This window comes from Narcine bancroftii, chromosome 3, assembly GCF_036971445.1.
Source record: "Narcine bancroftii isolate sNarBan1 chromosome 3, sNarBan1.hap1, whole genome shotgun sequence".
NCBI lineage: Eukaryota > Metazoa > Chordata > Chondrichthyes > Torpediniformes > Narcinidae > Narcine > Narcine bancroftii.
In genome coordinates, this window is record NC_091471.1 from 350,578,165 (window position 1) to 350,604,474 (window position 26,310).

Consider the following 26,310-nt stretch of genomic DNA (forward strand, 5'->3'; position numbering starts at 1 on the left):
AAAGGATCAACCATTCAGGACTAGAGATAAGGAGAAACGTCTTCAACCATGAATGCTGTAAGTCTGGAATTCTCTTCACAAAATGCTTAGTGACTCAAGTATATTCAGAAAGAAACTGATAAAATATTTTTTATATGTTCAGGAAATCAAGGAATATTTAAAATCAGCCTTTATCTTGGCTTGGCTTGGCTTGGCGGACAAAGATTTATGGAGGGGGTAAATGTCCACGTCAGCTGCAGGCTCGATTGTGGCTGACAAGTCCGATGCGGGACAGGCAGACACGGTTGCAGCGGTTGCAGGGTTGGGTGTTGGGTTTTTCCTCCTTTCTCTTACTGAATAAAGAAACAGGTACAAAGAACTGAATGAATTATTGCTATTTCTATTTTTCATATTCTTAACTTCTACATAACTATGATAAAGGGTATTCAATGTCTTTGATTAGAAAACAAGGGAAAAACCAGATTGGACCAGGTTAGAACTAGATAAAATAGCGGAGAAGATACCTGAACATATACTATATAAATGGGATGAAAAATTGGTGCAACGTAGGAATTCACCGGTATTGCATCATCTGCTCAACATTTGGAAGAAGATTCATGTAGAAAGGAATAAAACAAATTACCAACTACCAAAACTAATATTGACGCACAATCAGCTAATCCCCTTCACAATAGATAACCTTTCCTTTAGAGAATGGGAGAGAAAAGGGATCAAAAGAATAGAAAATTGTTTTTCGGGAAATAAATTATTATCCTTTGAACAAATGAAGGATAAATATAATATAACTCACAATACAATGTTTGCATACTACCAACTGAAAACCTACTTGAAGGACAAATTGGGAAACAGTCTGAGGTTACCAGAAGGAAGCAATTTTGAATATGTGATTACAGACACAATGATAATTTAAAAATTTGTAACAAACATTTACATCAAACTGCAAGAAAAGGAGAACGAGGAAACAAACGGTAAACCTAAACAAAAATGGGAACAAGATCTAAACATAAAGATAAAGAAGGAAACATGGAAGAAGTTATGCTCCGGAACTATGAGAAATACAATAAACATTAGGTTACGCCTGATACAATATAACTGGATACACAGGCTATACATCACACCTCAAAAGTTAAATAAATGGGACCCAACATTATCAGACAGATGTTTTAGCTGTAAAAAGGAAACGGGAACAACAATTCATGCAATTTGGACATGTGAGAAAGTGGAAAAATTTTGGGAAGATCTAAACCACATATTAAATAAAATCACAAAAAGCAATATACCAAAAAACCCAGAGATCTTCCTCCTAAGTAATATAAGAAACAAAGAATTTGGACTCGATTTGGATGGAGCACAAAAAAGATTTGTTATGATAGCCCTAGCTGCAGCAAAAAAATGTATTATGTCAACCTGGAAATTAGAAGACAACTTGAGAATACAACAATGATATATAGAAATGAATAAATGTATTCCATTAGGAAAAATTAAATCTTCTTCTTTGGCTTGGCGGACGAAGATTTATGGAGGGGGTAAATGTCCACGTCAGCTGCAGGCTCAATTGTGACTGACAAGTCCGATGCGGGACAGGCAGACACGGTTGCAGCAGTTGCAGGGGAAAATTGGTTGGTTGGGTGTATATAATTTAAGAAATAACATTACAATATTTGAACAAATATGGGAGCCATACATGAAACACAATAGAGAAATCCTACCATGGACTTCCACCACCTAAAATGACAGAAGGAGAAGATAACAAAAAGAATTGACTCAGTAAAATTTCTTGTTTATTTTTATTAAGTGACAACATTGTTTAACGGGTTTAATGTATCTTATAGATTGAACTTCAAATAAATGGGGAAGGGGGTGAGGAAGGGAGGGGGGAAAAAAACAACACTATATTTAAGAAGAAAAATGTCAGTATGTATCTTGATCAATATTGTTTATAGTGTGAAAAATAAAAAAAATTAAATGTCTTTGATTAGAGAATAAAATCCTCAAACTATTACTGGTCTTGGAAAGAGAAGTGAAAAGATCCGTAAATAAAAATACAAAAATCACAAATGCTGGAAATCAAAATTAAAAATAGGAAATGCTGGAGAAGTTAAGCAAGGAATGAAGTATCTGTGGGAAGAGGAAAAGAGGTGACATTTCAAGTTAAAAAGATTGCACCTTAACTGGAAAGATCTGAGATAATTTACAGAGTTTTGAAGAGGTTGATCCTACCAGCAGGCTCTCACCAAAATTAGACCCTGAAACTCCAACCATGTCTTTGTATTTTTTCATGCACAATTTGTCTCTCAAAAGCTACCACTCAGAAAATACGTTGCCCACGTTTCAGCTCTATACATCAAAACATGAATCAATGCCTCCAATACATTATACAACTCACTTATCACTGTCATCAATTTTCCGATGTTGGTCAGTGGCTTTCTAACCCCTTGCTAACTCTAACCTCCTTCAGGCCTATTACCATCTGACATGTCTCTCAATGCTGCAGTCCACCAGCTTCAAAAGGGCATTAATCATACCACTGCCCAAGAAGAGCAGAGTGAGCTGTCTCAATAGGCCCTTTCAAGCTGCCGTGTAAAATAGGCAATTTGCCCGGTTAGTGCCCCACACACGCAGCAGCTTGAAAGGGTCCGACCCGGTCAGCGTGGTCCAAATCCAACTGGGTTGCTGACCTACCTCAGAGATAGTCAAGGAACCCAGTTAAACTTAACATTTTACATGCAATAGGCCCTTCAGCAAAATCCACCCAGACCAAGCTAGTATTCTGGACTAGTCCCATTTGCCTTCATTTGGTCGATATCCTACTAATCCCTTCCTATTCATAAACCTGCCCAAATATCTTTTGACTGTCAGAAGTGCACCTGCTTCTACATTTTCATCTGGCAGCTCATTCCAGATACAGATCACTCTATGAGTGACCACTCATGGGTCCCTTAAACCCATGTTGACCAGTTATGAAGTCATCTACCCTGGGAAACTGACCATGTGCATTCACCTTATCCATGTCCCTCATAATTTTATAAATCTCTAAGAACACCCTCCAACCTCTTATGCTCGAGGAAATAAAGACCTTGCCCTGTAACTAAATACCTCTAGACCAAGCAACATTCTGTCGAATCTCCTCTGCAACCCTTCTAATTTATTGATGTGGTTCAGACAGAGTGACAACCAAAGCAGTATGTATTGAACATGCTCTTCACATGACAACTGCAAGAGAAATGAAGAGAGCATTTCATATAAGTTTTTCATTTCATCTATCGTGAGGGATGGCGACATTGTAGCACTGCTAAAGGCAGAGATACTGAAATAAATGCTGTCCACAACAAGCAAATAAACCAGTAACTGCCGTTCATTTAAACCATGCGCGTTCCTATTTAGGGAAGGCGACAGGCTCACGGGAGTGATGTCATAATGGTGCTGTGAGGCCTGGCTGTTCCCCTGGCAATGTGCTCCTGCAGGCTGGAACTTCTGCGCAGTGGTGGGAAAGCCCCTGTGCCCTGCTGAGCTGGCTGTCTGCAATGATAATTCAGCCTGTCGTGTGCTGAGTTGACCCAGCCCGCTACACCACCCCCCCACCCCCCCCACCGCACCGAATCGCACTCTCTTTGGGTTGAGGTTTGGGAGATTGTCTTTGGGCAGGCATCCCTAGCGCCATAGTATAGGGGCAGGGAAAGGTTCTGAACAGTCCAAGTGGACTTTCTTGAGACAGTAGACTGTAAACCTGAGGTGCCTGCCTCCAATGTCTGGAGTATATATAATCATCTCCCTTCTCGGTACCTCGAAAGGCCCCACTGCAGCAGGGTACTTGGTTTGCCCCGTCTTACAAAGACAAATTCTGCGGCTTTAAGTTCTTGTGGGACGTGGCTGGTTGGCGTCCTGTGGGTGGTGATAGGATGTCGACATGGATAGGCGGTATAGGACGTCCAGGGTGTTCAGTGGAGCAGAAATGGACATTGTCTGGGATGGAGAATGGTTCACCATAAACATTTCTGCCGATGAGGTGGGGAAGCCCTCTTTAGGTGTTGTGCGGATGCCCAGCAGGACCCATGGAATTTCATCCATACAGCTGGGACCATTCAGCTATGATTTGAGGGCTGCTTTTAGATGGCAGTGAAAGCACTCTACCAGCCCATTGGATTGGTGGTGATAGGCAGATGTGTGGTGTAGCTGGCTGCTGCAGAATTTGGCTTTGGTCGCCTAGAGGGAGGAGCTAAATTGGGCTCCCCGGTCGAAAGTTATCTGGGAAGGGACACCAAAATGGGCGACCCACTGTGGGGTAAGGGCCCTTGCACAGGTCTCTGTGTTGCAGGCCAGCTTGGGCACTGCCTCTGGCAAGCATGATGCAACTTGAAAGAACCATTGCATCAAAGTAGGTGAATTAGGATCTTTCCATTTAAATAAAATGGCTCTTCAGGCCAACAATGTAGTAAAGGCTACAACGCTGTGTGCAGAAGTGGGAACTCGATCTACCTCTGGAATTATAATTCCAAAAATAGCAATCAATGGATGAGGTTGCAATCTAGTACCCAGTATAATTGACAAAGTCTTGAAAATATCTGTCCAATACTTCTCCAATACAGAGCAAGACCAAAACATTTGCATTGGTGTGGTCACTTGAGATTTACATCCATCGCACATAGGTCTAACATTAGGAAAGATAAGGGCCAATTTATATTTTGACATATGAACCCGATGTTTTAACCACTTGAGATTCAGGTTGTTATTCTCACACCATGTCATGAGATTTTCCTCCTCTTCTTCTTTGCAGTGCCCCTGTTGTTGGTGATGAGGCCTACTACTAATTGTGTCATCTGTAAACAATGATTCTGTTGGCGCTGGATCTGGCGTTGCAGTTGTGGGTCTGAAGCACAAACAAGAGCAGGATGAGCACCCAGCCCTAAAGTGCACCAGTGCTCTGCGTGATGGTGTTGCAAAACCGGATTGACTGTGGTCTTGCCTTTAGGAAAACTAGAATTGAGTAACAAAGAGGGGTGTTGAGTCCCCACCAGGACAAATTCTCCAATAGCCTCTGGGGAGCGATCAAGTCAATGAACAGCCTGGCACAGGAGACGTCGTTCTCCAGGTGGGTCAGGACAGAGTGGAGGGACATAGCATCATCAGTGGAACAGTTTCTTCTATAGGCAAATTGAAAAGGTCCAGTTCTCTGGGAGTTGTTCTTTATCGTGTTCATCACTAAACACGAAGTAATTTATAATGGTGGAGGAGAATGCCATGAAGTGGTAGTCATTGAGGGCAGTTACTGTCACCCTCTTTGGTACCAGGATGATTGTGGCTGTTTTGAGACCCACAGGGATGATGGGCTGCTGCGGTAAGGTGTTAAAGATGACATAAAGACCTCCATCAGTTGGTCTGTACAGTCCTTTCAATCAGGCATGTTGTATGGTCCTCCTGCCTTGTTTGGGTTCACCTCGAATAGGGTTCTTCTCACCTTGACAGCAGCTTTGTGGGGTGGGGGGGGCATTCATCAGGAGGACAGGGATCTTTGGTATCAACCTGCTCTTCTCATCAAACTGTGTGTAGAAGGTGTGAAGTTAGTTTGGAAGTCTGCATTTCACGATAGCACATAATTCACGTTCTTAACAAATCCAAAACAGACCAATCCCAGTGCAGACTGGCATTATTGTCCCAACAATTTCATTTTTGTTTTGTGCCAAAAACAATATTCCCATTTAATATATGTAATCTTAGTCATGGAGTTTCAGTACACAGATACCACTTATGAACATTCATATTCAAAGACTGAACTTCAAGTCTTTGTTAACTCATCCATTGAACCATACAAAGAAACATGTCTTGCAGTAAATATTTGCAAAACGATGACAAAAAAAAATCAATAAAATCGAGGAAAACGTGATTTCTGACACAATTTCTCTGACCAGAATGGTAAAAATCACCATTGCATGCAGTGTACAGCACTTTGATTGTCTTGAGGAAAAGGAAAATTTTTTTTAAAATAAAACTCAAACCCAACAGAAAACTCAGATTACTGGGCAGCTTTATTCCCTACCATCCAGTACATATCTAAGACATGGTCTACTAACACACATCTCGACGTGCTGTCTCCACATTTTATTGACACAAGTATACTGACATTGGCATTCATTGCAAGGCCAATGTCAGGACTCTAGTTACACCCAGTCATTTCATGGGAATGTTACATCATCTACATGCTTGACATCAGAGTCTCAATCCAGATAGTATTGCAAGAGAATATAATGCAGACAGAGGAAAAGATTTAAGGATGCTCTCAAAACATCTAAGTGGAACCAATTCCACAGACTCGTGAATTCTTGGTCCATTGTCAATGAGTGAAAAAGGAAAACTTAGTATAGCACAGAGAACCCCAGAGTCCATTCATAAGGAGCAAACAGAAGCCAAGAACAAGCATTGGAGGGAGTGGACCAATCTCTATACAGCAGAGACTTTTGGCCTTATCAGTCACCTCAGGATCAACAGAAATGAAGTAAGTCATTCTTGAAATTAATGAGCCATCTAAAGTGGTGGCTACAGTTAGAGCAAAATCAAGAGAGAAAATAAAAAGGCACTCAAGTTGACAGACAGTGTGTTTTGCAAGTAAATGTTTATTGCTCTGGAGTCAATCACTTCAGCATTTTTTCCAAGGCCATGGTTTAATGAATGATTTCAAGGAATAAACAATTAGTTCCATCTATTAAATATTTCAGAGATTTAGTTGATAATCAACTAATTAACTCAATTAATAAACACAATTGATGTACGCTCAATAAACATGCTCATCTCGCTTCTACCATCAGGAAAGAGGTATAGGTGCCACAAGACTCGTACCAGCAGAATGAGAATTTATTGTCATGAACAAGTCATGAAATTCAGTGTTTTGTGGCAGCGTCATAAGTGCAAACATTCATATAAATCACCTGTCAACAATAAATTTTAAAAAGTAGTGCACGAAATGTAAGGCAGTGTCTTTGGTTCATTGATCATTCAGGAATTTTATGGCAGAGGGAAAGAAACTGCTCTTGTGCCACTAAGTGCTCATCTTTAGGCTCCTGTACCTTTTCCCTGAAGTAGCAGAGTGAAGAGGGTATGGCCTGGGTGATGGCTTTGAGGAGAGAGTCTGCTTTTTTAAGACACCGCCTCATGTAGATGTCCTCAGTGGAGTGAGGTCTGGTGCCTATGATGTTGCAGGCTGAGTTAACAACCCTATAGAATTTTTTTCTTGTCCTAAGAGTTGGCACCTCCATACCAGACAGTGAATCAACCAGCCAGAATGCTCTCCATAGGAAACCTGTAGAAGCTTTCGAGTCTTCAGTGACATACTGAATCTCCTCAGACACCTCATAAAGTATAGCCACTGGTGAGCCTTCTCGTGATTGCATCAACATGGAGACTCCAAGACAGATCCTCAGACATGTTGATGCCCATGAATTTGAAGTCCTTGACCCTCTCCACTCCTGAGCCCTCGATGAGGACTGGGTCATATACTCCTGACTTCATCCTTAAATCCACAATCATCTCCTTGGTTTTGCTAATGTTGAGAGCAAGGTTGTTGGCGTGACACTATTCAATGAGCTGATATATCTCCCCAATGTATGCTTCCTTATTGCCATTTGTAATTCTTCCGACAACTGGGGTGTCATCGGCAAATTTGTAGTGTCGTCGGCAAATTTGTAGATAGCATTAGAATTGTGCTTGGCCACACAGTCATGCATGTGTAATGAGTAGAGCAGTGAGCTAAGCATCCTTGATAAATCAACAAGGCACCATTGTTTCCAATTCGTACTGGCTGTGGTCTTCGGATCAGAAAGTCAAGGATCCAGTTGCAGAGAGGGGTGCTGTGACCCAGAGTTTATAACTTCTTGACCAGCACTGAGGCTATAATGGTGTTGAAGACTGAGCTGTAGTCGATCAAGAGCAGCTGTATGTAGGAGTTGCTGTTTTTAAGATGATCCAGAGCTGAGTGGAGAGCATCTGCTGTGGAGCGATTGTGTCGATGGGCAAATTACAGTGGGTCCAAACCTTTACTTAAGTACGTGTTAATTCTGGCCATGACCAGCCTCTCAAAGCATTTCATCAGAGAACATACAGGGTAGGAACACCTGCTTCCCCTCCACCATCAGTCTCCACAACAAACTCAATCAGGGACTCATTTATGGTCTCTTATTTTTGCACTTTATTTATTTTCTTATTCTTTTCTTATATTGTTTTATTTGTTTTTTGTGCATGTTGTGTACAGTTAAATGGTAATTCTGCCTAGCCCGCAGGAAAACTAATCTCAGAAATGTATGTAATGTCATGTAGGGGCTCTGACAATAAATTTGAAAATTTGATTTCATTATGTATGACACGAAATATGATTTTTATGAATATTTTCATTGATGTTATTTTACATGCAAGGCATTTTAGTACACATCTACATTTTGTAAAATATTAAATTGGACTAAATTTATGGTAGTGTTCTAAATTAATAAAAATTAGTATTGTTCATTGAAGGCTTGAAAATTTAAAGTTTTAAAAAACATCAAAGTTGTACTGGGAGAAATTAAAGCATTTCTGAGAATCACAAATTGGCAGCACAAAGTTCAAATGACTGAGAGTCATCGCAACTCTAAATGTGTTCTTGCTTTGCAATCGCTCCTTTTTTAAAAATTATATTTGAAATTATTCATTATTTTCTCTTTTGTAAAAAATACATAAATTTGCAGCTGTATTTTATTGACTCCATTCACAAAACATTCAACCCAGAATACACATTTTTTCCATTGATAATCCAGACGCTTTTTCTCAAATGATTACAAGAGCATGGCTACAATAATTAAACATAAATTGGATTGTTTTTCTGGATGAGTCTACCACCAATGTAGTAAAGAAATATTAGTACAATCAAATATCATGCAACAATTGTAATTTGAGGATAAGCAGTCAGCTTTAATCACCCCTATTATCATCTGAAATTGGGTGTAACACTACAAGTTTACAATTACATCCATGGATTCAATATTCACATATAAAGTAATGTTATGATAATTCACTACTAATGCATTGGACAAGGAAATTGCTAAACTTTGCATCAAGATGGAAAGTAATGTAAACAGCTAAAAATTGCTCGTCAAGCATCATGAAATACTTTGCTGTACAACAAAAACCCAAAGCAAATCAAAAAATATTCATCTGTGGCGGCTCACCACAAGGCAGGTGAGGTGAACCGGACCCGCTTGTAAACTGCGCAGCCAGCCAAAATGGCGCCATCGGGGGTTTCCCTTCCTTCCAGCTTGGGGCTCATAAACCCACGCTTGGGGACCACGTGACGCCTGGGTGACGTCAGCACCCTACAGCACGGTTCTCAGCCAGATCTGGGCTGGGAGTATAAGTGTAGCTCAGCAGCCTGCAATAAACCAGTCTGCTCACTGAGCTCAACCCGTCTGGTTGTGTGTGTTATTGCAGGAGCAGAGTAGCCGCCGCTACACATCACTCATACTTATCAATGCCACAAAGAGAAGACTTTATATTTACAAATAAGTTCAAGGTTTCTTTTAGTGTCACGTAATAATAGATTAAAAATGTAACAAATTATACACTGTACTTTGACTTTTGACTGCTGTAAGGCAAAGTTTAGCCATTAGCATTTCCTGCAAGTTTACAATTACATCCATAAGATTCAATATTCACATACAAAGTAATGTTATGATAATTCACTAGTAATGCATTGGACAAGAGAATTGCTAAACTTTGCATCAAGATGGAAAGGAATGTAAACAACTAAAAATTACATTTTGAATAAGAGAGAAAGAAGCAAAAGAGAACCCCTCAGGAATTGCTGTGTAGAATGGAATTAACCAGGCAATTTCCATGGTTAGTGACCCAGTTTCATGGCAATTTGAAAGGGTCCAACTGGGTCAGCCTCGCCAGAACCCAACTGGGTCCCTGACCTACCTCAGAGGTAATCTGGAGACCCAGTAAAACTTACCTGGGCAACTGGTCCGGCAGTTTAAAAAGGGAAATGTTTGTCCCGGTTACTCTGGTGACGTCTGTGGTTGCTTCACAGGGAAGCCCCTGGCTGTGGCCGCTATTGGGAGGGACTGACGGGGTGGTTACTTCCAAGGGGGTGGTGATGGGAGGGGGAGGGGGTGTCAGTGACAGACGGAAAGGGGTGGAGAGGGGGGTGGCAACAGCTGTCTGTCACTGATGGCTGGGGGGAACACTGATGGCCAATATTTCCCATGAGTGCATGACCTCTCACTCACCGGGTCATTGAAGGGGTGTGATCCTCCTTAAGTAGCTGGGTTGTTGATTCAACAGGTAGGTCCGCCTGCAATTTGAAAGGTGCATCCTGCACCCATGGCCCAGTAATATCACTCAGGTGCCAGGTGCTGCAATTTGAAAGCACCCATTGAGTGTCCATGGGGTCACCTCAAGCACTCCACTGCAGCCACACTGCACCATGACCTCTGCAGCCACACAAACTCGTACTCGATCTATCTGCAATCCGAGCTCCAGATCCAAAACATTGATAGACAGGAAGCCTTCAGCACCCCAAGCAATAGATAGTTAATGTTTTGGGAGGATTTTGGCCCAAAACTATCTATCACCTTCTATAGATGCAGCCAGACCACCAAGTTCCTGCAGTAGTGTATTGTTCCAACTTTCCAATATCTTCAGCCTCTCTTATTTACTATCACATTCACAAATATTTTATGCATGTCTACTCAGTCCATAATTCTTCAGAAGAATGTTGCTAGAAACAATTTTTCTTCGAATATAATGCTTCATATTTTGGAACCTAAATCTAATATAGCGGTTTCTTTTTGTGCTCTATTAGACAGTTACTAAATAAATTTACAAGTCGATAGCTTTATATCCCATCATATTCTCATCTAGTTTACAATTCTGACCACAATATTAGCAGGCTTATACACATTAGAACACTGCGCAAAAAAAACCCCAAGCTCCTCACCATAAAAAAAAACAGAAAGTGAAAACTAAATAGAACTAAAGCAATTTTATGTTAATATTAATTTGTTCAGTAATCTGATATACAACTTCGCAGCATGAATCTGGCAACATGCACTGGAAATGTGAAATAAAAATGAAAAATGCTGCAAATCCTCAACAGCTCAGTTAACATCTGTGATAGAAGAAACAGTCAATCTTTCAGAACTGAAAAACCAAGTGAATAAAATTACAAGATGCAGAATGAGGGAAGGGTGGTCAAAAGAAAAATAAATAATTTTCTTTTATTTCAGATTTACAGAAACTGCTATCATGAATCTCAATTGCTGCATTGGCTTTATTTATCCTCATCTTCCACTCTTTACAATTCTTCCAGACAGATCAGCAAGGATCAACATGGCATTCAACCGCCACTCAATTGCTACATGTCCAAAATATATTCTGCAGGTCTCCACCCTTTGACAGAGTTCATCTTTGTTCTCTTCACCAGAAAACTTCTCCCACTTCTGATAAAGTGTCATCAACCTCTTTCCTCAGATGTTGCCCACCCGTTGAACATTTCCAGCATTTTGTTTTTAACTTAATGCCATGGAGTTTTACTGCACTTATGTGATCCATTTAAGTTTGTATAGATAACAAATGTAAACCAAATGCAAAGTCACTTACAAAGCAAGTCTTTTTGTAAAAAGAGCTCAACCTAACAGCAGAAAAGGCCAGATATTGGACTCAAACCTCCTTTTATAGATTGGTCAACTTCATGGTAGGAAACAGCACAAGAGGTCATTCAATCCAACTGGATTTAAAAATCCAAAAGGGTGAAAGCTGTATGACCATGTAATCTATTGCATAATAATGGATGTTGGAGAGAGCTGCCGCATGTTTGGGGAGCTTGAAATTGTTTGACTCATTTGATTTGATGGACATAACCAACTATGACAAAAAATACTCAGCCAGTCCAAACTTATTGCCCAGTAATTTTATTGCTCCAAGCAGCAACAGGGAAGAGGATTGCCCAAGGATGCAACAGAACATAGATTATTGAGAAAGTTGGGCAGATCAATGGCACATGGAATTCAATCCAGGCAAGAATGAGGTCATGCTCTTTGGAAAGTTAAATTCTGTTAGAATATATAGAGTAACTGGCAGAGACCATTGGGAGTTTCAATGAATAAATGGACCTTGTGATACAAGGTCTTTTTATTCTCTGTTATATGTGGATTGTGGAGGAAAATGTGTCCTCCTGCCTGTCTGGAATATTTTGGATTTGGATGATCACGTCCTCCTTGTCTGAAACTTATTTGGAAGTCACATCACCTGTCAATCTCCAGCCACCCATTGGCTAATTTAAATCATCTAAGATCATTATTGACTAGGCATCTAGATCAGAACTGAATAAAACACCTAAGCATAGCACATTCTCTCTCTCTCTCTCTCTGCTTCATGGTGCCAGACATCGCTCTATGCCAGGTCACTACTGTGGACATTACTTGAAGTGTTACGGGTAAAGTGTGCATTACACTGAAGCTGAGCCATAGTACTGCGATAGATCAGTACTTTCAGAGATCCACACCCTTGTTGGTACAGGGAACCAGGTGGGTTTGTGAAAGTCCCTGTCTAAGGAGCATGTACTCAAGTGTGTGTGCGTATACTGTCGAGTATAGGTGGCCACTGGTATCGGAGTCCAACCCAAGTCCGATGTGAATGTCTATATCGTTGTTTAATATAGTAATAGAGTACTATTCACCCGTTTGTCTCCTGTGTATTAAAGTAACGTGTGATTGTAACGGTGTCCAGTCTCATCTCTGTGAACTCACCAAACCTGATACTCTTCCTAACATGACACATTCTAAAGTATTCTAAAATTCTGAGGCTCATAAGTATCTAATAATGAAGAATTGCTTCTTCCATTGAGAAATCTTACAACAACCTTGCACTTTAGGAAGGGAAAAATCAGAGATATTCAATCCAGTGATGATTGGGGGGGGGGAGGGGGGTGGAAATCAGAGGTAGAGAGGGTGAGCAAAGTTCTTGGGAGTCACTATCTCAGAGGATCTTTCTTCATTAATGACACCTATACTTCGTTAGGAGTTTGCAGAGGTTTGACATGACACTAGAAACTCTGGGAAATTTCTACAGATGTGTGGTGGAAAGTGTGCTGAGCAGCTGTATCATGGTCCGTTATGGGGACACCAATACCCCTGAGCGTAAAACCCTCCAAAAAGGTAGACAACACAGCCCAGGGCATCACAGGCAAAACCCTCCCCCTATCAAGAACAACTACAGGGAACGCTGCCATTGGAAAGCAGCAGCAACCATCAAGGATCGACACCACCAAGCACATGTTGTTGTGGCTGCTGCCATCAGGAAAGAGGCATAGGTGCCACAAGAATCACACCATCAGGTCAGGAATAGCTGCTACCTCTTCACCATCAGACTCCTCAATAACAATCAGGGACTCATTTACGGACTCTTACTTGTGCATTTTATTGATTTTTCAAATTCTTTCTATATTGCAGTTTGTTTACATTCATTATCTGTTTACAGTTCTTTATTTGCTTACATGTATACACTGTGTACAGTTTTTCTTTGCACTACCAATAAGTGTTCTTTATTTGTGAGTGTGGCAGAATTACACTTATTGGTTCTTTAAGCCTCTTAAAGAAGGCATGCAAACAAAAGTGTTCAGCATTTGCAGAGAACAATACAAAGGACTCTACATCACCTTTGTTGACCTCACCAAAGCCTTCGACACCATGAGCAGGAAAGGGCTTTGGCAAATACTAGAGCGCCTCGGATGCCCCCCCAAGTTCCTCAACATGGTCATCCAACTGCACGAAAACCAACAAGGTCGGTTCAGATACAGCAATGAGCTCTCCGAACCCTTCTCCATTGACAACGGCGTGAAGCAAGGCTGCGTCCTCGCACCAACCCTCTTTACTATCTTCTTCAGCATGATGCTGAAACAAGCCATGAAAAACCTCAACAATGAAGACGCTGTTTACATCCGGTACCGCACGGATGGCAGTCTCTTCAATCTGAGGCACCTGAAAGCTCACATCAAGACACAAGAGCAACTTGTCCGTGAACTACTCTTTGCAGATGATGCTGCTTTAGTTGTCCATTCAGAGCCAGCTCTCCAGCACATGACGTCCTGTTTTGCGGAAACTGCCAAAATGTTTGGCCTGGAAGTCAACCTGAAGAAAACTGAGGTCCTCCATCAGCCAGCTCCCCACCATGACTACCAGCCCCCCCACATCTCCATCGGGCACACAGAACTCAAAACAGTCAACCAGTTTACCTACCTCGGCTGCACCATTTCATCGGATGCAAGGATCGACAATGAGATAGACAACAGACTCGCCAAGGCAAATAGCGCCTTTGGAAGACTACACAAGAGTCTGGAAAAACAACCATCTGAAAAAACACACAAAGATTATCGTGTACAGAGACGTTGTCATACCCACTCTCCTGTTCAGCTCCGAATCATGGGTCCTCTACCGGAATCACCTACGGCTCCTAGAACGCTTCCATCAGCGCTGTCTCCACTCCATCCTCAACATTCATTGGAGTGACTTCATCACCAACATCGAAGTACTCGAGCTGGCAGAGTCCGCAAGCATCGAATCCACGCTGCTGAAGACCCAACTGCGCTGGGTGGGTCATGTCACCAGAATGGCGAGCTGTCCACTGGCCACCGAGACAGAGGTGCACCGAAGAAGAGGTACAAGGACTGCTTAAAGAAATCTCTTGATGTCTGCCACATTGACCACCGCCAGTGGGCTGATCTCGCCTCCAACCGTGCATCTTGGCGCCTCACAGTTCAGCGGGCAGCAACCTCCTTTGAAGAAGATCGCAGAACCCACCTCACTGACAAAAGACAAAGGAGGAAAAACCCAACACCCAACCCCAACCCACCAATTTTCCCTTGCAACCGCTGCAACCGTGCCTGCCTGTCCCGCATTGGACTTGTCAGTCACCAACAAGTCTGCAGCAGACGTGGCCATACCCCTCCATAAATCTTCGTCCGCGAAGCCAAGCCAAAGAAAGAAAAGAAAGAACCAATAAGTGTAATTCTGCCTCACTCACAAATAAAGAATCCTCTGACAACAAATCTGAAGCAGTAAAGGATACCTCATTAAATACATTTAATAGATGGATTTTTTCATAATAGGGTAATTAAAGGTTATGGGAAAAGGCAAGTAAGTGGCGCTGAGCCCATGATCAGATCAGTCGATCTTGCTCAAAGGCACAGCAGGTTCAATAGACCAAATGGCCTCCTCTTGCTCCTATTTCTTGTGTATCCACAGTTTCCACAGTCTTCAAAAAAAAATTCCACCACTAGACACTTCTTCCCCTCTGCTTCCCTTTCAGCATTTGCAGGGGGACTGCTCCCTTCACAACTCTCTGGTCCATTCTTCTGTTCCTACCAACCACTCCCCTTCTTATGTCACTCTCCGGTGAAACCAAGGGCGCTGCCACACTTGATTTTTCACCTCCTCGCTTTCCAACATTGAGGAACAGGAACACCTAATAGTTTTTCAAGATGAGAGCAATTCACTTGCACACATCTGAATCCAATGTACCATACTGGTAGACCCCAACTTATGGTGGATGAGGGTGTACTAGATGCAAGGAGGAAAAGTTGGGCAAACTTGAATAGTGTTCTATGGAGCACCAGAGGCTGAAGGGCAACAAGATGGAAGCATATAAAATTTTGGGAGGCCCAGATTGGGTACACAGTCAGTCTTCCCACACTCCAAGTGGAAATGTCAAATATGAGAAGATAAGGCTTTAAGATTGTATGTTTTAAAATTAAATTTAGAGATACAGCTTGGTAACAGGACTTCCAGCCCATGAGACCATGCCCCCCCAAATACACTCATGTGATATTTCCCAACCTACTTAGATGTCAAAAAAAAATTATGATGTTTATTAATACAGAGCAGCAGGTGGCAGGAACGTGCTACTGGGAAAATAGTGGAACAGATACTGTGGCAGGGAATAATGTTAAGAGGCAGGGAATGAAAGGATATAGACCATTTGCAAGCAAATGGGATTAGTTAAAATTGGCATTATGGTAAGTAAAGACATTATGGGCCAAAGAGCCTGTTCAATATTTCATATTCTTAAATCTCTTATTCACTCATCGACCAAATAGCTTTGTTTATACCCATGGTCACCTTAATTTTACCCTATCAAAGGCATCACTATCGATTGTGAGCTTATTTTCTCTCCTGTTCAATTTTGAAGAAGGCTTTCAACCTAAAACACAACTGCTACTCTTCCCACTGGTGTGGCTTGACTCGCTGGTTATTTCCAGCATTTTCTGTTTTTATTTTGGATTTTGAGCATCAGCAAGATTTTTTTGGTTTTTCAAAATATTATTCAATCTGTGATTTAATTTGAAGATAATAAAATGGCTGTGGCTACATTGTTGAGCACCTATTCTAATGTGCCACCAAAAATGTTCCATACCTTACCTGCCAATATTTTAAACTGGCTTCAGTAATGGAAAATTTAAACTATTTCCATTTCTGCAATTATCATACCTCACAGACCTCTGCAATCAATATATCTTGCATGAATTAATTTAAACCAGTCGAACATGTTACATAAATTCACAAGGATCTTTTCGTTTACAAAGATATTCTTTTTTGGCAAGCTGAACATATTTTTGAAACCACATCATTTAGAAGCCTAAAACTTCCCATGTACAGTATATCAGTTAAAATTTCACAGATACAGTAAATGAAGAATATAAAGAATGTGAAAGATTCAGTCACTTATTCCTCCCACAATCGCTATCAAGTAGCTTATTAAGTAGATATGCATGTCTGAGTAGTTCAGCAAGAGTCTTTTAAAAATTACTTGTGCTGGAAGAATATATAAAATTATCAGGAATACAAATTTAAAAAAAGGACAAATCCAATTGAGAAAGTCAAATCACATCTGCATTTTATAGAGCATCTTGCAAGGTATTTTTGCTACTTTTTATAAAGTCTTTTACTATTGATACACTACAGCTTTATAGCAAAAGTATGGATTAATTAAACCTTTGGCCTGAGTTAATAACTGGAGACAGGCCGATTAGGAAGAATCAGTATAGTTTTCCAAGTAAGAGGTCATGTCTCACAAATCAGACTTTTATTTTGAAGATGTGACCAAAATCGATAACAAGGACATAGCTGTAGACATCATAAATATTGATTTCAGCAAGGTATTCAATAAGGTTCCACATAATAGACTGATTATGGAAGATTAGATCACACGTGACCCAAGGAGAGAGAGCAAAATGGAAGAGCAGAGAGTGATAGTGGAAGGCTGTTTTTTGGACTGTAGACCTGTAACTAGTGGTGTTCAGGGGAATAGCTGCTGGAATTTAATACAGAGAAATATGACGGGTTGTATTTTGGAAGCCCAACAGTGAATGTTATAGATCTGGGAAGTGTTGTAGAGAGGGATCTCAGTACAGGGACATAATACCTTGAAAGTGATGTCACAGGTGGTCAAAAAAAGCTTTCAGAACATTGGCCTGCATCAAGAGTATTTGAGTAAAGCAAGAAAGTCTACAGATGTGATATTAAAAAACCCAGAAATGCTGGAAGAACTCAGCAGGACTCTCCACATCCAGAGGAGGTAAAGATTGGAACTGAACCCTTCTTCACAATACAATATGAATAAAAAGCAGACAGGCAGCTGAATTAAAAGCATGGGAGAAGGAAAGGGGAAGGGGAGGAGCACAGACCTACAGACAAATGATGTTAATTGGAAAGGAGAAAAGTGAGAATTGATTGGAGAGGGGCGGTGGGGGGGGTTGGCTCTGTGAATGGAGAGCTGGAGGAAAGAAGACAGAGGGAGAAGATGGAGGCAGAGCTGGAGAAGATGGAGGCAGAGCTAGAGGAAGGAGGCAGAGCTAGAGGAAAGTAAACATGAGCATAGATTTGGGGGTGGGGGGGTAACATAAACCATAGAAGTCTATGTTAATGCCAACTGGTTGGAGGGTGCCCAGACGCAAAGTAAGGTGTTGTTCCTCCAATTTGCAGGTGGTCTCAGTCTGGCAGTGCACGAGCCCGTGGTCATATATGTCAGCAAGGGAATGGGATGGGAAAATGAAATAGGTGGTCACTGGGAGATCTCAGCTATTGCAGAGCACAGAGCTGAGGTGCTCAACAAAGCTATCTCCAAGTCTGAGTCCAGTCTCTCTGATATAGAGGAGGCCACAACAGTAGAATCAGATGCAGTAGATGAGCCTTGGAAATTCATAACCATTGTTGCTTCACTTTGAATGACTGTTTGGGGTCTCAAATGGTGGTGAGGGAGAATGAGTGGGTTCAAGTGCAGGACTTACTGCAGTCAGGGGTAGATAGGTGCCAATCTGGGGCAATTGATAGGATGGAAGGAATGGATGAAGGAGTCATGGAAGGAGCATGTATCTGGTGGTGGGATCACATAGATGATGGCAGAAATGGCAGAGGATGATATATTGAACAGAGAGGCTGGTAGGATGGTAGTCGAGGACAAAGGGAATCCTATCCTTGTTCCGCATGGAGATGGAAGTCATCAAGGGGAGATGTTGAAGTGCCAGTTAATGAAGAAGACGAAGGCTGTGTAGTTAACCAGGAATCATGGCTTTTATTAGCAGAAACTAGTGGTACAATAATGAAAGACAATGGGTGCATACACAGTTATTCCCAAGGGGAGTGTCTTTAGTGGTAGAGATAATACACGTCCAATGTCAGTAAAGCAGAGTAAGTACTGCGAGAGACTGACACCACAACATAGATTCACCACAGATGTACAGGTAATGGAGGATATGTGGGTGAGGGAAGAGTTGATGGTGATAGAGGGAAAGTCACTATTTTTGAAGGAGGGCAAGTAGGATTATCTGGCATGGAAATCCTCACCCTGGGAACAGGTGCAACTGAGACGAAGGATTGAGAGAAAGGAATGGAATCCTTAAAGAGGACAGAATGTGAAGAGATGTAACCAAGGTAGGAGTTGGTGGGTTTGTAGAAAATGTCTGTCGAGTTTGTCACCTGAGATGGGGGGGGAGGGGAGAGGGGGCTGAGAAGAGAGGATGCGAGAGACAGAGAGAGAGAGGATCTAAGAGAGAGACAGAGAGAGGATCTGAGAGGAGGGGGAAGAGGAGGGGATCCGCGAGAGTGAGAGAGAAAGGATCCGAGAGAGAGAGAGAGAAAGGATCCGAGAGTGAGAGAGAGAAAGGATCCGAGAGTGAGAGAGAGAAAGGATCCGAGAGTGAGAGAGAGAAAGGATCCGAGAGTGAGAGAGAGAAAGGATCCGAGAGTGAGAGAGAGAAAGGATCCGAGAGTGAGAGAGAGAAAGGATCCGAGAGTGAGAGAGAGAGAGAGAGAGAGAAAGAGAAAGAGAGAGAAAAGGAACCAAGAGAAAGCGAGAGCAAGCGGATCCGAGAGAGAGAGAGAGAGAGAGGATCCAAGAGAGGGGGGGAGAGAGAGAAAGAGAGGATCCGAGAGAGAGAGAAAGAGAGAGAGAGAGAGAGAGAAAGAGAGAGAGAGAGAAAGAGAGAGAGAGAGAAAGAAAGAGAGAGAGAGAGAGAAAGAGAGAGAGAGAGACAGTTGGGAAAGTCGGAGGAAGGAGGGGCCGGAGAAAGCGTACACAATGGAAACGCGGTTCTGTATGCCATCAGGGCCATAGTGGGAGTTCATAACAGAGGCTCAATCCTGTGAGCCGTTAGGGCCAAGGCAAGAGTATGCTATAGAGGTCCTGTGGGGAGGTTATGTCGTACATGTCAGTGAGGCCCCATTTGAATTATTGTGTTCAGTTTCAGTCACCATGCCACAAGAAAGATATTCTCCAGCTGGAGAGGTACAGATATTTATGAGGATATTGCCAGGACTCAGGGTGCCTGAGCTATAGGGAGACTTTGAACAGGCTATGGCTTTGTTCCTTACACAGCAGGCGAATAAGGAATGATCTCCCAGCAGTATATAAATCATAAAGAATAGATCAAGTGAATGTACTGTTACGAGCCCAGAGGACCCCAAAACCCAGCAGCAGTAGATATTCACCAAGACAAATGGTTACTTAAACAAAAGTTGCTTTTAATTATCTTTAAACATGAAAATAGAATCAAACTTTACCTTATCACTATTGACTTACTTATCCTAACTTAACCCCCTTCTAATACTAAGCGTACGTGTATGTAATATGTGTGTTTAAGTTCAGAAAAGTTATTTGGTTCACAGTCCAATCTAACTCTCATTCTCTTCCAAGTTCATTGGTTGCAGGCCATTCTTATACTGTGCACAGAATTTAACATTTATAAAGTTCACCAGGCTTTAGTGCTTGAAAGGTAAATGGTTACCGCTCAGGAAGGTTCTTGTCGGTTTTCAGAGAGATTTGTTGTTCCAGGACATCCACAACTGATGGACTTCCATCAGCCACTTCATTGTCTTGCTGATGAAACTTGCCCCTTCAGGGTTTTCCAGATGGTAACCTCTTTCTTTCAGGTCACCACAGAGTTCCTTTTTGTTTCTCTTATTCCAAGTGAAACATTAGACAACTAGTCCTTTCCTTTTGCATGAACCACAAGGGCTTTGACCAGGCTGTCTTCCAAATGGGGTTTTCTACAAGCTTGCCAGCTTGTCCTGTTCCAGTCCCAGTTGCTGTTGTTGGCTGTAACACTGTAGAAGTGATCTGTGTGTGTGTGTGTGTGTGTGTGTGTGTGTGTGTGTGTGTGTGTGTGTGTGTGTGTGTGTGTGTGTGTGTGTGTGTGTGTTCTCACTCTCTCTCTCTCACACACACACACACACAAACACACCACACACAGAGTCTGTTTTCTCTCTCTGCTTCCCAAACCACATGACCCTCCTAGAACAGCTCCAGAATGAAGTGGCTCAGACAAGCTCTTTCATCTGTTGCCTTTTGTAAACAACAATCCATTAGTGAAGTCTCTTGGGCACTCTCCAAAGCTCTTGCAAAGACCGTTGAGCCGATATGTCTAGCATTAGCAGAGCTCCAGTATTTCAAATAAGATCTGTTTTCAAGGGTTTGTATGTAACTAACAAACCTGTCCTAATTTAACTTCCATAACCACATCTATATACTCTGTCACAGTACAGTGTCTTTTGTCCAGAGAAAGAGGGAAAAACAAATCAGTCATCAGAGGACAAAGGTTTATGCTGAAAGGAGGGCGATTTAATAGGAACCCGAGGAGTAACTTTTTTTCCCCTCTTCACAGAGGGTGGTGAGCGCATGGAATAGGCTCCCAGTGGAGATTGTTAAAGCTGGTACTATTGCAACCTTTAAATAGATACATGGATAGGATAGGTTTAGACTAGAGGATATGGGCCAAATACAGGCAGGTCAGACATTTTCCTTGGTGTGGGCAAGTTGGGCCAATGGGCCCATTTCCACACTGAATGGCTCTATGGCTGTTAACCTACTTGATTGCCAGCATGTTTCATATTAAAGGTTTATGATGACACTGAAATATGAATAATTAGTCACTACATCATTTTTATAAACAAATTATGAATTATATTCAGCATATATTTTGAGTAATTACAACTGTTCTTTATTTTTCCCCATCAATACAGGAGTGGGAAAATGCATCTTTCTTGCCTAATTCAGGCACAAACAGCAAGGTTACATTCAGAAAAAAATACAAGAGCTCCTTACCCAACGAATCGACTCTTGTGACTGGAGTTATGCAATGTCCTTTTTTTCTCTACATGCGCCACCTAAAGTTTCTCCATTTGAGCAACAATGTGTTGAGAAAGTAAACAAATCAATATAATCTTATGGACTACGATAAAACAGATATTTTATGGTTTCAAGCTCACTTAGATTCTTTTCATTTTTCACCATAAATTCCTCTTGAACATTCTTCTTTAAATATGGTCATCTATATACACATGTTGGAGTAAAAAAATGAAAGCAGAGAAGACAATGTTCAGTTATGACAAAATCAATGGACACAACTTTAAAAGAACTGGTGGAAAAAGTATACACAACTTAGATCATTAAATATTTTCAACTAAAGCATGTGTGCCCAAAAATCAAATGAATTTCTGACAGACAATTATGGTAGACAAGAAAGCAGAACTAATCTTTCTACTTATTACATCACCAAAATACAACTTCTTAATGTGTTTTGTAGCATTCCTGGAATTCATGGTTGGTTGGATAACAACGTGAAATAGAGACATCTCCAACAAGAAAACTTCTTAACTGTCAGCAACAAATCATGGATATTATTCTAAGCGAATATTCATTTCTTTCACAGCCAAAACAATTTTCAAAATGGAGAGTCATCGTAACAAAAGCATAATCAGGCTTGCATATTATCCATGTGTGTAGGACATTTTAATGCACAAATTAAGAACTTGGGAGTATAATTCCTAAATAATGATGTAGGTTATGAAAGCACAGCTCATCCAAATCACTGTTAATCAACACTGATCGAAGGTGCATCAAAAAAAAGGACTAGTTACTGGTTACTACTACCAGCAGAGTTACTGAAGAGGAAAGTGGTACAGAATATTTGGTCTCGGAAGAAGTGATAAATATGAAATTTTAGGAGGAACACAAAAGGAAGTGGGCAAATAGTTGATCCTGAAAACAATTTCAAGTTAAAACACCAGAGTCATTGTACTAGCATATACTGTAATAAATTCATTAATCACTGACTAGGGCATCATATTTAAAAAGGGAGTTCAATGAGGAAAGTAAATTCTTGAAAAAACCATGAACAAGTGACCAACATTCACCGATATCATGAACTGTGTATACATCTAAACTACTGGATATACTAACGTTAAAAGATGGAATATCCTTTTTAACTAGGTAATTAGATTTAAATTATTGTATAATTTATATATAATTTATAATGTATAATTTAAATTATACATGGCCAAAGAAAAATAATTTGAAAATTCTAGGATACTCCCACTACCATAGGGCAGCAAGGTTAGTGCAGCAGTTACCACAACACTGTTACAGTACTAGCGATCAGGAACGAGGTTCGAATGCCACGCTGTATAGAGATTGTACATTCTCCCCATATCCAAGTGGGTTTTCACTGGGGGCTCCGGTTTCATCCCACCATTCAAAAAGTATAGGGTTGTAGGTCATATTGGGTGGCTCATAGGCTGAAAGGGCCTGTTACGTGCCGTATGCCTAAAAATAAATGTAATGTAGTGAGTGTGCTAACCGAGTGAAAGAATGAGACCAGCAGTGGGTGGGCGCATTGGAACTCGTGAATTTTATTTTGACTATTGCACTGCCACTTTTAAGGCATTTGAAACTTCTGCCCCTGTGCACCGGAAACTACGTCATTGTGACGTAAACTACCTGTCCGCAAGTGGGTCCCAAGCTTCTATCGGAAGAGAAGGCTGTGCGATGCCATCTTTGATGCGGCTGCTCTGATGGCATGCACATAACACACAGAGACAATTCGCCTGGCCAGAACCAGCGCTAATGTCTGCCTTGCTCAAAGTTTGTACAGTCTTTCATTTAGGAGGTATACCTCAGCGCTTGGCCAGCTGTAGTGGGACTGGCTGACTTATTGAGTCTGTACTTATTGAGCCAGTAGGACTGGCTGTACTTAAGTACAGGTGTGCTGGCTTCATGCGGTCGATGGTGAAAAACTTCTTTCCCCCAATGTCCAGAGTGAAAGTTGAACCATTGTTCTGTATCACTTTGTAAGTGCAAAAGTTGGAGGGGCAAAAGTGTGTGTCTTGATAGACGAACACAAACCTACAATTTTTATTTTTAAATCTTTAGGGATGGAGGAGGAGGTTTGTCCATGGTGGGTTAGTGGTCTGGGTGCAAGGTTACTTAATTTCTCACAGAGTCCCTGTTGCACTGTGGAGTTTTCTGGTTCCTGGTTGCAGGTTACCGGCAGGAACTTGCCAGGTACTGTCAGGGATGCACCGTAAACCATCTCAGCTGATGACACCTGTAGGTCTTCCTTTGGAGCTGTGCGGATCCCAAGAAGGACCCAGAGAGCTCATCTTACCCAGTTGAGGCTCGTCAACCTGGCCATGAGCACTAACTTGAGGTGCCTGTGGAAATCCTCAACCAGGCCGATGGATTGGGGGTGGTAGACGGTGGTAGACGGTGGTGTGGTGTAGCTGGGTGTCAAGGAAGCTGGCTAATTCAGACCAAAAGGCAGAAGTGAACTGGGCTCCCCGGTATGTAGTTAAATTGTGCCGGGATGCCAAAACGGGATACCCATGTGCAGGAGTCAGCTGTGATTTCAGCGATTGGGACAACCTCAGGCTACCTGGTCTATGTGGTAAGGAGGTACCGGTAGCCACTTGATACAGGCTGCGGCCCCACGATGTCAACATGTATACGGGCAAACCTGCGGGACGGCATTTCAAACTGATGGAATTATGGTGGTCGTAAGTGTCTACTGAAAAATTCCAGGGGTCTCCAGTTGCCATCCATGAGCTGCTTTAGCACTTCCCCCCAATTGTGATGCTCGATGTGTAAAAGAAGAACAGAAAACATGAGGAAACCCAAGCAGTTCAGGCAGCAAATAAGGGAAACGAACCAGTTTATGTTTGCCAGAGGCCCTTCATCAGAACTGAAATAGAGATAAATTTTAGTTTAAACAGCAGAGAAGGTGGGGGGGGGGGAAATTAATGGGTCGAATAAAGGGAATTACTGATTGGGTGAAGTGTGAAGTAATGCAACAGAATAAATTTCACCTTTCCTTTCTCCTGGTCTCTTCTCCATATTATATGATGACCTTTTATCTGTTGGCATGTAATCTTCCCCATGCCATTTCTTTTATTCAGGTGCCTGCCTGTTTTTTTCCCCTCATACCTTGAAGAACTCAGGCCTGAAATGTTACTAATATATCTTTACCTCCTATGGACACTGTGAGACCTACTGAGTTTCTCCAGCATTTCTGTGTTTTTATTTTTTTTGTAAATTGCCTTATTAATTTCTTTCTTACCAAATTATGGCCCATAAACTCCTGCTGGCAAATACATTTGTGCAAACATCAGATGCAAGCATGAAAACAAGCCAAGCTTTAATTTTAGCCTCCCTAAGCAATATTGAAAGCATTGCAATAATTCAGTGCAACACAGAAAGAATACCTGCTTGAAGAAAGTTGGAGTGGGCCTGCAAATAAATGCAAAATATTCAAAAATACCACTTTCAGAACAATTTCAAGAAAATATCATTTTAATATATTTATTTGATCCACACTTGAAAGATGAAACATTTTTAAAGCTTTTCCTAAAAACAAGAAAATTCTAAAATATTGAGATCAGAATCAGTGAAGGGGAATTATCCTCAAGGCCAACAGAAAAGGTCCCAGATGGCCTAACTTACAAAATGATAAACACATCTGGTGAAACAGACCAAGTGGCAGACATGTACATTCTTCGACACAAAGATCTACAATATAACTAAATATTTTCAAGATGCCAGAGAAAAATAAAAAATATTTTAATGACAAACACTCTGGAATTTTCAGGAAATCTGGCATTTGCCTGCAATGACTATCTTCTCTTCTTCAGAAAATTATCTGACCGTATTATCAGATACTTGCCCTTAATTGTCTGCACTCATAGCTTCCTTCTCATTCTTTCATATCCAAAGCATCAGTTCCCGGGGATAACCACTGTCACGCTACAATCTGCAGTGTTTTGACGAGTGAGTTTCTCTGGGCCACATCTTACATCCCGACTCTTAAATGGCAGAAAAGTATTCTGATAAAGCCGTCTCACAAATCCGACTTGGCCAATTTCCTCACTTGGATTAATCTAAGATTTCTTCCCTACTATCTATCTAATTCCTCCTATTTCCCCTCAACATTCACAGTCAAATTACTTTAATGAGGCAGACCACCTGCTCCCATATTCTTTTTTTAAAAAAATGACACTTATGACGCTTGATTCCTGACATTTCCTTCTTCTAGACAAGTTTGACCTTTCCCCTCTCCTGACCCTTGCCAGGGTAAGTAACAAGTCCACAAACCTTTTGACACTACCCTTGAAAGCAATGCACTTCCTGATCTCACTATGCATAGATACACTTTCAGACTCCCATGTTGGAATTCCCTTCTCAAAAGCCTCTGCATTACCACCTCCCATGCCATCTATGAAAATCATTTCTGACCAAGCTTTTTCCCACCCACAACATTTCCCATCATAGGTTCAAATTATTTTTCACTGAAATACATTTAAAAATATAGTCAAGAGGAGTAGGCAACTCGCTGCTCGAGTCTGCTTCACCATCTAATAAAATTATGGCTAACCTAATTGTAACCACAACTCTGTTCCCAGTTACTCTTAGTAACCTTTCACCTCCTTGCTTAGCAAGAATGCATTTCCTCTTAGAAATATTTAAAGATTC

At 41.4% G+C, this 26,310-nt stretch overlaps 1 protein-coding gene across 9 annotated transcripts in view; it reads right to left on the bottom strand.

Annotated features, from left to right (window-relative positions):
• Positions 1–26,310, bottom strand: part of smurf2 (SMAD specific E3 ubiquitin protein ligase 2) — a 267,194-nt gene that overhangs the window by 225,650 nt on the left and 15,234 nt on the right. Inside the window, exon 1 of one of the 9 annotated variants that reach the window (XM_069929737.1) lies at positions 21,777–21,816. The exons of the other annotated variants lie outside the window; for them this stretch is intronic. Coding sequence (XP_069785838.1) covers positions 21,777–21,801 — 25 coding nt within the window. The 5' untranslated portion in view covers positions 21,802–21,816. Of the gene's footprint in view, positions 1–21,776; positions 21,817–26,310 lie in introns of those variants that run through there. 9 annotated transcript variants of the gene reach the window in all.